The sequence below is a fragment of the Mastacembelus armatus genome, unplaced genomic scaffold (genome assembly GCF_900324485.2).
Source record: "Mastacembelus armatus unplaced genomic scaffold, fMasArm1.2, whole genome shotgun sequence".
Classification (NCBI taxonomy): domain Eukaryota; kingdom Metazoa; phylum Chordata; class Actinopteri; order Synbranchiformes; family Mastacembelidae; genus Mastacembelus; species Mastacembelus armatus.
The window spans coordinates 109259-122812 of NW_022872910.1; the positions used below are offsets into that span (position 1 = coordinate 109259).

Sequence of the window (13554 nt, forward strand, 5' to 3'; positions counted from 1 at the left end):
TTGCTAAGAATGCCCATAGGCCTAAGGTCCTTATTTAATACACTGACTCTGTTCTGAACCCTACCACAGTGGGCCACCCTATTGCAACACCTGAGTTCTGGAAAATTAATTGGATTTTTTTTTGTGGATAAAATTCAAGTTATTAGAGCACATGTATCATGATCAGTTGTGGTTCATTCTGAAATCCTGTTGCCCTTTAGGTCTTTTAGCCATTTTGATTCCATTTCCTTCTTTCAGCTGCAAGATTTAGTTTCTTCGCTGAAACCTACAAATTCCAGTTAAATACAGAGTCGATTTTAAGGTTTTGCTGTTCGTTTATAAAGCTCTGCCCGGGCTAGTACCCCAGTATATTGCTGATCTCCTCAAACCACATTCTGAGTCTGGATCTCTTTGTTCCTGTAAACAGTTGCTGCTCTCTGTCCCACAGTCTCGTTTAAGACTAAGGGTGACAAAGCTTTTTCAGTTGCAGCTCCTACACAGTGGGATGCACTTCCAGTTGCCGTGAGATCCTCGTCCACATTGGACACTTTTAAATCTAGATTGAAGACTCATTTATTCTCCTTAGTCTATGGGAGTGTCTGAGAATACTGGATTACAAATATGTTTATGCTTTTACTTAATTATCTTTTTATTTTGCTTAATTTATGTTCATAAACTGTACAGCACTTTGGAACAACACTTGTTGCTTGTAAATGTGCTTTATAAATAAATGTGAACTTGAACTTGAACTATCTCAATAAATTATCCCACAGAAACCAACAGAACTGGATGCAGGTGTTGCTGCAGCTGTTTATGAAGAATCTCATCGTTTTACAGAATCTGAAATGGTTCCAGAACTTAACCATAGATGAGCTACTGGGTTTGACATGGTCTCTGAAAAGTTTCTGCACTGACGGACGGTTTTGATTCAGGATATGGAGAAAGTCAGTGTCAATACAAAGAATCCAGACTGTGATGACAAACCACTGAAGTTTAACAGTGTGTGTCTCCCTCTGGTGGATGTTGTGGAGTATTGTGTTGTCTTTGCTCCAAAGGTTTTTGTACAGAGTTTTGGTGTTTCCTGTCACTGTGGGCTGCAGAGCACAGTAGTACACAGCAGAGTCAGACAGCTGAAGCTTCTGGATCTTCAGAGGAGCTGATCTGGATGTGGAATCCAGTGTGGATGAAAATCTCTCCCTGTACTCGTCTGGTGTGTTGCCTTCATCCAGTTTATATCTGCTCAGGATGAACGTGGGGCTGTTGTTTCCATCCTGTTTGTACCAGTAGAGAGTTGGACTTGTTGAACTGCTGTTATACAGACAGCCAAGTGTTACTGCCTCTCCTTCAGTAGCAGTCACATCTCCTTCTGGCTGCAGCACGTTGTCTTTTTGTGCTCTGCATTCTGTAAAACACCAACAAACAGTGTCAGTGTGCTGTTAAAGAGTCATGTCAATGCTGGAATGATATCAGAGAAACAGAGTTGTGTTCATACCAAGGCACATAGCAGCCAGCAACACTGAGATGAACAGAGGCGTCATATGTGCAGTGTTGAGGAACTGGGAGCTCCAGCCAGTATGAAGAAGGCTGTGATCTCTCTGTTTAGTCTTCATCAACACTAAGTTGGTGGATTAGAAGGAGGAGCCTGATCACAGTGACAGGGCTCATTCACAGCCCTGTGTTATTCCCCTGCTGACAACTTTACTCTGAACACAGTTTGGACCAGTCTCCTTTCAGTGTCCAACTTGTCTTGTATGTGATCGTCATTGGACATTTCAGCTGACCCGTTTCCTGTTTTACAGCTGCTGCACATTCCCGTTGGTCCCTGACATATAAAGCTGCTAATTGCTGGGAACCTGCTACGACCCCTTTAATATCTTTTATCACAAATAGTACAAGCAAACTGAGAAGGAACATTTGACAAATGGGACTTTGTAAATTCTCTTCAGGATTTTTTCTCTTCAATGTAAATATCATGTTTGGTCAAATCAAAGATGGTGGATTTGTTGTTGAAGCTTCAATCAAAAATGTTGAAACTTGATAAAAATCTTCAGCTGTGAAAGTTTGAATCTTTTGTTGTTTTGAGTTTTTCTGTGTATTTTGATGTCTGAACATATAAACTAGTGATGTCAGTGTGTTATTAGTTAATACTTTAGTGTGAATTTGGGCTGTAGTTCTCCATGTTTCCAAGGATGGTGAACAATGGAAGGAGCTCATTGTGGCCTAATGACCCACAGTGTATGAAGAGGATTAACTGAGTAAGTCAGAGTCTGTTTATTTGTTTTCACGGTTTCTTGTGTCTGAAGCATCAACAGTTGGTTTGTCATTGATGTGGATTTGCTGCTGATGTGAATCCTCCCCCAGTGTTTCATTAGCAGCTGTGACCACAGGGACTCTGATCAAACAGGAATGAGCAGAATAAATCTGATATGAAGCTGTGGTTTGAATCCCACTTCCCTCCTCTTTGAAGAGTAGTCAGATATCTGTGTTCAGGTTTTTGTACAGACTCTTCTACACTTTGTATCACTGTGTTTCTAGAGCACAGTAGTAGAGAGCTGTGTCTGCCAGGGTTAGACTCTTTATGGTCAGTTCAGTTGATGCATCTGATGTTTGGGATTTATATCGATTATCAGGAATATATTGACTAGCACTCAGTGATTTTGCTCCTTTCCTGAGTATAAACTGAGGAGCTTCCAGGTCTGAATGATGTTTGTACCAGTAAAGATAAACATAAGTTTCATCTGTTTGATAGCGACATGTGAGTTTGACAGATTCTCCTTCTCTTCCAGTGACTTCATCTTCTACAGGAGAGATTGTGTCTCCAGCTGTTAGTCCTGGAAAAAGTAGAGAAAATGAAGCCATTAGACGAACATTGTCCACGAGGCTGAGAGGAGAAGACAGTGGAAAATGTCAGTGTACAGTGTTACTCTGTGGACACAAACTGTTGACCAGGACTTCCTGCCAAAGACAAATTCATTGCGAGGTTGAATGAGACGCCTGTTTGTGGTCAAACTCACCTATGAAGTGAGATAAAAAGAGAAAGAAGTAAAGCAACATGTCTTTGGAGTTGTTGAAGTCAGACAGCAGATGAACAGTGTTCTTCCACTGCAGTAGAATGAAACAACTAAACAGTGTCTGCTGCACAGCTCGTCTCCTCAGCATCAAGCTGATTGGGCTTTGACTTCCTGCAACATTTCTGCTCTGGAGACAGAAATAATCTCATTGGTTGGATTCCAGTGGGCGTGGCCAGGTACTAACCTTTTCAGTTTCTGTGTCTGACAAAATTCAGTTCATCCAGTGAGATTATTTCTGCAGCTAGAGCAGCTCTACCTCAGAGAAACATTTACTGAGTGTCCAGTTTCACTTCTTCCACCATTGTTAGACCAAAGCAGGTCACACTAGAACAAAGTCTGTTTCCATGATGATATTGTGTTTTCTCTGGGAACTTGGGGACATTTTACTGCTCATTTGAATTTATGGAAATGTTAAGATGTTAAGAATCCTCAGTATTTTGTGGAGAATCTGATATCAACAGAATTGAGACTTAACTCTCTGTTCTGTGTATTTTATTGTCTTTGTGAAGAGGTCAGCAGTCGGATACAGTGTGAGACAGCCTGCCAGACTTTGACACCCAACAAAGCCCATAATGAGGTTGATATAATATGATCTGGATGGATGCACATACTGTCAGAACCAGTTTGGACTTGTCTTTGTCCCTGAGAACATACAATGGACAAAATGACTGTGCTCAGTAAGTTCTGAGTCGAGGTGTTCTAGACAAAGAGGACCTAGTCTACCCTGTGGTACACCAAAATAAAACGTGAAAACGCCTGAGAAACAGAAAATGCTTTTATGGCGATACAAACAGAACAAATCAAGACTCAAATCTATGAAGTCAGCTGATTCATGGAGACATTTGAATCACATCGTATGATCTGTCAATAGTGATGTGAAATTTACCTGTAAATATATTGACACCTGATTACTTATGACAGCATCGTATTTTTATGATACTGACATTGTTTCACATTTAGTGACACGTTTATAATGAAACTAAGGAGAAAGAAGAGATGTTTACATTCATTTATGGTGTTTCTCCTGTAAAAGAGGTCCCACAATATCTGTTATAATCAGAGTTGTAGGAAACTACTTTCCTTCATTTTGTGTTTTTGTCAGCAGTGCAGAGAATCAAGACTGTGTAATGACAAACCACTGAAGTTTAACAGTGTGTGTCTCCCTCTGGTGGATGTTGTGGAGTATTGTGTTGTCTTTGCGCCAAAGGTTTTTGTACAGAGTTTTGGTGTTTCCTGTCACTGTGGGCTGCAGAGCACAGTAGTACACAGCAGAGTCAGACACTGCAGCAGAGGAGATCTGCAGATGAAACTCCTTTGTTTTCTTGTCATGTCTCATAGACCTTCTCCCTGTGGTCTCTGAATATTCTGTGATTAGCAGCTGTGGAGATGAAATGGACTTCTGGTGATACCAGTATACAGAGTCCACAGAGCCTGAATAGTTGCAGGAGAGAGTCACAGTGTCTCCTTCCAAAGTCGTCATTTCGTCTTTAAAAGGTGTCAGTAAATCCTCAGAGGATCCTGAGAAGAACAAAAATATGTTTCATCATGAAACTTAGATTTCTTGAAGCTGAACACACTGTTAGAAAACTGTTCAGGAATGTTTCTGTATCTTCACCACTTTCTCCAGTTAGAGTTGACTTACCAGTATGAAAGGAGACCATCAGCATCCAAATGAAAAGCAGCAGCATCATTTTCACTTGGACTGAATGAACAACAGAGAGAAGACAGCAGCTCTTCAGTTCCAAAATGAAGCCTTTCATATTCAGTTGTGTAGCTCCTCCTCTTGCTGTGCTCTGTTTCCATTCAGGCTGATGGAAGCTTTAGAAATGACAGTGATGCTGCAGCCTCATCATCCAAGAAGCTCAGACTGTGTATCAACAGTCATTTAACCAAACGTTATCATGACGGTCTGTAGTGCTCTGCTCCTGTCCTCTGTCATGTGACGTTCATCGGTTGGGGTGAGTGGATAGAGCAGAGAGAAGAACAGCAATAATAAACAACAAATAGACACATCAGTGATATTCAGGTCCAGGACCAGGGACACCTGCAGAAGGTACAGAGAGAGAGGGAGAGAGCAGAGCACAAGGTTAGCGACATTCAATGGTGAAATATACATGTGAGGTGGTGAATAGAACCAGGCTGCATCATGCCTATAGCAGCATGACTAAGGGATGGTTCAGGGTTACCAGAACCAACTATAAGCTTTGTCAAAAAGGAAGGTTTTATGTATAGCCTTAAAAGTACAGAGAGTGTCTGCCTCCTGAACCCAGACTGGGAGCTGGTTCTACAGGAGAGGAGCTTGATAGCTAAAGGCTCTGCCTCCCATTCTGCTTTTGGAAACTCTGGGAACCACAAGGAGACCTGCACTCTGAGAGCAAAGTGCTCTATTGGGATAATATGGTACTATGAGGTCTTTAAGGTATGAAGGAGCTTGATCATGAAGGGATTTGTATGTGAGGAGAAGGATTTTAAATTCTATTCTGTATTTTACAGGGAGCCAATGAAGTGAAGCTAATATAGGAGAAATATGACCTCTCTTGCTAGTTCCTGTCAGGACTCTGGCTGCAGCATTCTGGATTAACTGGAGGCTTTTTATGGAGATACTGGGACAGCCAGATAGTAATGAGTTACAGTAATCTAGCCTTGAGGTAACAAATGCATGGACTAGTTTTTCTGCATCATTTTGAGACAGGATGTTCCTAATTTTGGCAATGTTGCGCAGGTGAAAGAAGGCAGTTCTAGAGATTTCTTTTGTGTGAATTAAAGAACATGTCCTGGTCAAAAATAACTCCAAGGTTTTTCACAGTAGTGCTGGAGGCCAGGGCTATGTTATCTAAAGTAGCTATAATTTTAGAAAAGTTATTTCTGAGGTTTTTAGGCCCAAATGCAATGACTTCTGTTTTCTCTGAATTTAAAAGTAGAAAGTTACTGGTCATCCAGGCCTTTATGTCAGTTAGACACCCTTAAAGTCTGGTTAACTGGTTTGTGTTAACAGGTTTAATAGACAGATACAACTGAGTGTCATCTGCATAGCAGTGGTAATTAATAGAGTGCTTCCTAATTACATAGTCCAAAGGATGCATGTATAGGATGAACAGAATCTGAACCTTGTGGAACTCCATACTCCATACACCAACTTTTGTTCATGTGGAAGGTTCATCGTGGACATGAACAAATTGGAATCTGTCCGATAAATAGGATTGGAACCATTTTAATGCTGTTCCTCTGATACCAGTCACATGCTCCAGTCTCTGTAATAAAATGTTGTGGTCAATAGTGTTGAATGCAGCACTGAGGTCTAGAAAGACAAGTATAGAAACAAGTCCATTATCTGAAGCTAAGAGAAGATCGTTGGTAACTTTTAACAGTGCTGTTTCTGTACTATGATGTGCTCTAAATCCTGATTGAAAATCTTTGAATAGTTCATTCCTGTGTAAGTGGACTGATAGCTGCTTAGCAACAGCTTTTTCTAGGATTTTAGAAATAAATGGCAGGTTGGATATTGGTCTATAATTAGCCAAGACTCCTGGATCAAGACTAGGCTTTCTGAGTAAGGGTTTGATTACTGCAGTCTTAAAGGCCTGTGGTACGTAGCCTGATACTAGAGATAAATTTACCAAGTCCAATAAAGATGAGTTCATTAATGGCAGGGTGTCTTTAAGCAGACTAGTCGGGATGGGGTCTAAGAGACACATTGATGATTTAGATGAAGCAACTACTGATGTAAATTCAGAGAGATCTATGGGAGAGAAGCAGTCTAAACATAACTGAGGTCCTACAGATGATTCAAGAGCTACTGTAGTAGAAGATTCATTTATTGCAGGTATAGGAAGCATCTGCTGAATTTTATCTCTAATAGTTGTGATTTTATTTGTAAAGAAACTCATAAATTCATCACTGCTGAGAGCTAAGGGAACACTGGGCTCAACAGAGCTGTGACTTTTTGTCAGCCTGGCTACAGTGCTGAAAAGAAACCTGGGATTGTTCTTATTTTCCTCTATTAGTGATGAATAGTATGCAGTTCTGGCTTTACGGAGAGCTTTTTTATATGTTAGTAGACTGTTTTTCCAGGCTAGATAAAATTCCTGTAAATTTTGGAACGCCACTTCCTTTCCAGCCTTCGTGATGCCTGCTTTAAGGTACGAACATGTAAATTATACCATGGGGCTAGTCTTCTCTGATTCACTAACTTCTTTTTCAGAGGGGCCACAGAATCAAGCGTTTCACACAGTGAGGTTACAGTGCTGTCAACAATATGATCAATTTGGTAGGGAGTGGGATTGAAGCAGCTGCCCTCCACTATGTTTATACTTGGCATAGATGTAAATAAAGATGGAATCATTTTCTTACATTTATTAACAGCGTTGTCGGATAAACATCTGCTGTAGTGGAATTTTCTTCCAAACGCTGCATGATCCATCATTTTAAATTCAAAAGTTATTAAGATCTGACAAAACAGGATTTGGGGAAAAACTATTAGATGTTCAATTCCGATGCCATAGGTCAGAACAAGATCAAGGGTGTGATTGAAACAGTGGGTGGGTTTATTAACATTTTGAGTGAAACCAGTTGAATCTAATATAGAATTAAATGCAATGCTGAGGCTGTTATTTTCAACATCTACATGAATGTTAAAATCTCCCACTATAATGACTTTATCTGAACTAAGCACTAAATCAGACAGGAAGTCTGGGAATTCAGTTAAAAACTCTGAGTAAGGGACAGGTGGACGGTCCACAATGACAAGTAGAACTGGTTTTTGTGTTTTCCAGTTGGATGTGAGAGACTCAGAGTGAGGCTCTCAAATGAGTTATAACTGTTCTGAGGATGAAAGTTTAATAATAAATTTGTATGTAAATGTAATTAGTTAAGTTCACCTGTGTTTAATTGTTCTGTTCCATATCCTGCCTTTGTGTTGGCTCTGTCCATTCTCACCTGTTTCCTGTTCAGACAATCATCCAGCTTGTACTTAGGTCACTCACCAGGGTTGACTGATTGTCTGATCTCCTGTGGATCTGCTCAGTGCTCTTTGTTCTTGGCTCCTGTGTTTTTGGTTATTTTGGTCTTGTCAAAGTTCAGGTGATGAATCAGTCGTCTCCTGCGTTTGGATCCATTGCCTCCTTCTACGTCTTTGTCATCTGTATTAATAATAATAATAATACATTTTATTTCATGGCGCCTTTCAAACTCTCAAGGTCACCTTACAGAGAGAAAAAGGAAGCATACTGCATGAAATACATAGAGTGCATTAAAACAACAATAACAACAATGCATAAACAGAGGGCCAGAATGTAAAGGCAAAAGTGCAGAGCATCCAGGAAGTGGGCGATGTACAGCAAGAGCAAATTGAAACACAGAAACCCAGATGACAGAACAACAAATATGAAACAATATGAGACAATATGAAATAGGCAGAGGGTGGTAGAACATCACGGGCTGCTTTGAGAAATTAAGAGAGTTAGGTGGAAAACGCTATACGGAACAGATACGTTTTGAGTGATGATTGAGATAATGATTTAAAAGTTGATAAGTCCGGAGACGACCGGATGCGATGAGGGAGAATGTTCCAAAGGCGGGGCGCAGTGTGGCTGAAGGATCTAGCGCCCATGGTGGCCAGGCGCACTGTAGGGGTGCAGAGGAGAGTGGAACTGGAGGAGCGGAGAGTACGAGGCGGAGAATAGATGTGAAGTAGATCAGTGATGTATGGTGGGGCAATAGAGTGGAGGGCTTTGTAGGTGAGAAGGAGGATTTTATAGTTTATACGGAAGGACACAGGGAGCCAGTGAAGTTGTTTAAGGACAGGGGTAATATGATGTGAGAATGGAGTTCTGGTGATGATTCGGGCAGCAGAGTTCTGGACAAGTTGAAGTTTATGAAGTGATTTGAGAGGTAGACCAGTGAGGAGTGAGTTACAGTAATCCAAACGAGAGGTGACAAAGGCATTAACGAGTATGGCCATGCTATCGGTGGTGAGTGAAGAACGGATGCAGTTTATGTTACGGAGATGGGAGTAGGCCGACCGGGTAGTGGTATTGATATGCTGAGTGAAGGAGAGAGTACCGTCTAGGATGACACCCAGGCTTTTAAGGGGAGGGGAGGACAGTATTGTTGTCAATTAGAATGGAGAAGGTGCTGGTTTTAGAAAGGGTGGATCTGGTGCCCACGAGGAGAATTTCAGTTTTGTCGGGGTTGAGTTTCAAAAAGTTATGGGTGAACCAGGATTTGATATTATGTAAGCAGGTAAGGAGGGAGGGAGGGGGGAGCGTAGAAGATGGAGCAGCAGAGAGGTAGAGCTGGGTGTCGTTTGCATAACAGTGGAAATTGATGTTATGTTGCCTAAAGATATGTCCGAGAGGAAGGAGATAAATAATGAAGAGGAGGGGCCCCAGGACAGAGCCCTGAGGCACGGCACAACTGACAGTAGAGGGCTGGTAGTGGAAATTCTGGAGGTGGACGGACAGGGTGCGGTCAGAGAGGTAGGAGGTGAACCATGCGAGGACCGAGCCGGCTATGCCGATGGAAGCAAGGCGATGGAGGAGAATATTGTGTGAGATGGTGTCAAAAGCTGCAGTTAGGTCAAGGAGGATGAGGATGGAGACAAGGCCAGAGTCTGCGGCTACTAGGAGGTCGTTGTTGATTTTGACCAGGGCAGTTTCAGTGCTGTGAAGATGGCGGAAACCAGATTGAAAGTGTTCGTATAGGCTATTGGCGGCAAGGTGGGTATGGACGTGGTGGTGGACAACTTTTTCAAGAATTTTAGAGAGGAACGGGAGATTGGAGATAGGGCGGAAGTTGTTAAGGTTCGCAGGATCGAGACCAGGTTTTTTTAGGATTGGTGTGAGGATGGCTGTTTTGAGTGATGGGGGTACGATACCAGAACTGAGGGAAGTGTGAATAATGTGGGTAACATGAGGAAGGAGAGAGGGGAGACAGAGCTTGATGAGGTTGGTTGGTAGGGGGTCAAGTTTGCAGGTTGAGGGTTTGGATTTGAGGATCAGGGAAGAGATAACCGTGGTGGGTGGAATGATAAAACTCGAAAGCAGGGAGGATACTGATAGACAGGGTAGGGTAGTGTCACAGATGGGGGGAAATTGCTGGTGTATATTTTCGATTTTTGATGAGAAGAAATCCAGGAAGTTATTGCACAAGGTGGTGGAGAGTGAGGGGAAGAGAGGAGTATCGGGAGGGCCCAATAAAGTGAATGTTAAGTAGCCCAAAATGAGTGTTATGGAAAGGTGTAGAGTCCATGTATCTGGGGATGTAAGTTAGAACAGAGTGTTTGATCAGGCGTATACCTGGTTTCCTCGGCTGAGGTCGGGAGGATGACCAGATGGAGGGGATTGGTAGTATGGAGTCAGATAGTCAGGCTTGTGGGACAGAATGGACAGGTTGTCCAGTGTTAGCGTGTGGGGTACAGTGAACTGCATGTTGAATGTTGGTGGAAAGTATATGGGAGCCCAGGGGTTAGGATGCAGACCATCTCCTGCAAAGAAGGCAGGTCGGTTCCAGAAGAGGTTGAAGTTGTCGATGAATTGGAGATTGTAGGACAGGGAGACAGACTTGAGCCAGGTGTTGAGACTGAGGATTCTGCTGAAGCGGCCAGAGCCTCTTCCAAACGTGGGGATGGGACCAGACATGAAAATAGTCTTACCACAGTTGCTTAGGAGGTGGAGGAGAGAGAGAAAATCCTTTTTAGTTAGTTCAGACTGGTGGAGTGACGTGTCACAAGTTCCAATATGAACAATCACTCTAGTGATGGAAGACGGAAGTGTTGGCAGTAATCCAGGAAGCATGGCCAAGATGTCTGAGGCCGTAGCTCCAGGGAGACAGTGAGTAGTGGCGTTGAAAAAGCGTGCATTCCTTATAATTGAGTCTCCGATGATTAACGTGGTTGGGGGGGAAAGGGGGCGTGGAGAAGACGCCAGTAGTTGGCCGTTTGAGTCGTGTCGTCTTGCTGACTGGCGGGGAGGCGGGGCGGTGACATCAGGTGCTGAGGTGGAAGATGGAGGCGGCAGTTCGGTTGGTCCGTAGCTAGGGAGCCCGTGAGTGTGCCTGAGCACGGCCTCGCGAAGGATCCTACGGCGCACGGATGTAGTAGCTGAGCGGGATGGAGACTGTTTTCCGCCGGGGCAACGGGCTCCGCGAGGAGCACTTGGACTAAGGCGGGGGCGGCGGGTGTCGTCAGGGGGGAGCGAGAGCAGGTGACGGCGCCGAACAACATTGGCGGGTGACGGGTGTTGATGGGATACCGGAGCGGAACGATCCGGTACGTGATTGGCGGATGAGACAGTATGTAGGTCCGGACTGGCAGAGGACAGAGGTGCAAATCGATTGGAGAGGTCTAGGGAGGGACGCGGGGACCCGTGGTGATATTTTTTCCGCCCACGAACCGCAACCTCGGTCCAGGAGGACCGAAGACATGGTGTAGAAGAGGAGGAGGGTCGTGGACAGGTTGACGGGTCCCATGGGGCAGTGTCCTGGACAGTGAAGGTAAGTGTGGAGATCTTCCTCGACTGCTCGAGGGCAATGTCCCTGAAGCTAGTCAGTATGGAGTCTTTCTGTTGGAGATCGTGAGAGAGGCGGCGTATTTCCTGCTTTAATTTGGTGATTTCATTGTTTGCTAGACGGAGTAGTAGATTGGCATTGTCCGAGTTGGTATTGTCAGGTAGTGTTGGCGTTGTTGTTGTTGTTCTTGGTGTTGATGGCGTTGTAGGTGCCTCACTGATTGTGTCGGTCGCCATCTTGTCGGTGTTGAAACATCAGCTGTGATGTCACCTAATACACCTGATGTGTTAGGACACATGCTGGTTTTCAACAGTCAACACTGAAAACATTTAAATACTTTGTGTGTCCTGGTGTTTTTTAGGGTAAAAGGTCAAACTGAAATGTAAATGGTCTTATATAGCACTTTTATACACTCAACTACACTCAAAGTGCTTTACCACTATTTGCCCATTCACCTATTTGCTCATGACTCAGACACCGATGGAACATTCACCAGGGGCAACTTGGGGTTCAGGGTTTTGCCCAAAGATACTTCGACCTGTGGACCAGTGAAGCCAAAGATCAACCTACCAACCTTCTGGTTCAGGGTCAGTCTGCTCTACCTCCTCAGCAATAGCCGCCCTAATGTCATGATTTTATTCCACTCTGGAAAATCTTTTTGGAGATTAATTTATTAGATATCAGTCAAATCATTAATTATGGCATTGGGACAATAACAGATAAACATGTTAGTAAGTGATGTGTCAATGAAAGTGATTAGGGATCATTATTATGTTGATTCATTCTTTGACTGGATCATCAGAACAAAGAATCCAGACTGTGATGACAAACCACTGAAGTTTGACAGTGTGTGTCTCCCTCTGGTGGATGTTGTGGAGTATTGTGTTGTCTTTGCTCCAAAGGTTTTTGTACAGAGTTTTGGTGTTTCCTGTCACTGTGGGCCTCACAGCACAGTAGTACACAGCAGAGTCAGACACTGCAGCAGAGGAGATGTTCATGCTGATTTGATTTTCCTCCACTTTGACCTTCAGTCCAGGAACTGGATTATTACCCACTTGTCCTGAAGCAGAGTGTGAGATGACGAGCTCTGGTGGTTTTCCTGGATATTGGCGATACCAGAAGAAATAATCACCAGCTGACAGTTTGGGGTATTTGTAGGACAGAGTGACAGTGCTGTCTTCTAAACTGAACTCTTCATTCTTGACTGGACTCAGATCTTCACAGCCGACACCTGAAGGAAGACATAACTCTGTTATAACTTATTGCTCCAAAGGTTTTATCAGTGAATTCTATTTTACATTTCTATGTTCACTAGTGAATTTTCTCCTACCTGTCAGTGTGATCAGAAACAAAGCTGAAAACAGATGTAAGTGCACTGACTCCATCTTAAAGATAGAAGCTGTTTCTGCTTTAATCTCCACTGTGAGAGTTTGTCTTTTCTGTCCTTCAGTCACAGTTTTGCTCCTCCCTTCATCTCTTCATCTCCTCCTTTCACACAGGACTGACGACTTTTCAGCTTCTCACTGGTCTTTATTGCTTTGCATAACATTGCATGGTTTTTATCACTAACTGGCTCATTATCCAGGCTGTGGAGCTTGTTCATAAATGTTGTAGTTATTTTAAAGGGAGAAGGCTCATGGTCATTTGACTCCAAAGCAGCTTTTGCATTGGTGTCACATTCACTGACTGATGGAAACATAAAGTGAGAGGCTGCTTCATAAAAAGAGGTTCATGAATGATTGAATCATTTTATTGCAGAATCACTACCCACTCTTTCCTAACCAGGGTCCCAGGGATCAGCTGGAGCCTATCCCAGCTCTCTTTGGGTGAAAGGTAGGGGGACACCCTGGACAGGTCCCCAGTCCATCACAGGGCCACATAGAGACAAACAACCTCACACACTCACACTCACTCCTATGGGCAATTTAGAGTCACCAATCAACCTGACATGCATGTTTTTGGACTGTGGGAGGAAACCGGAGTACCTGGAGTAAACTGG

The 13554-nt window shown here is 43.3% G+C and overlaps 1 gene segment (V, D, J or C); it reads right to left on the bottom strand.

Moving 5' to 3' along the window:
* Positions 1–1061: 1061 nt before the first annotated feature.
* On the bottom strand, positions 1062–1759 carry LOC113129639 (T cell receptor alpha variable 19-like; the record flags this gene model as incomplete). The annotated part of the segment is given in 2 exon segments: positions 1062–1381; positions 1472–1759. Coding segments are annotated over 2 exon segments (438 nt in total), but the record flags the coding sequence as incomplete, so codon positions are not given.
* Between the last annotated feature and the right edge of the window lie 11795 nt (positions 1760–13554).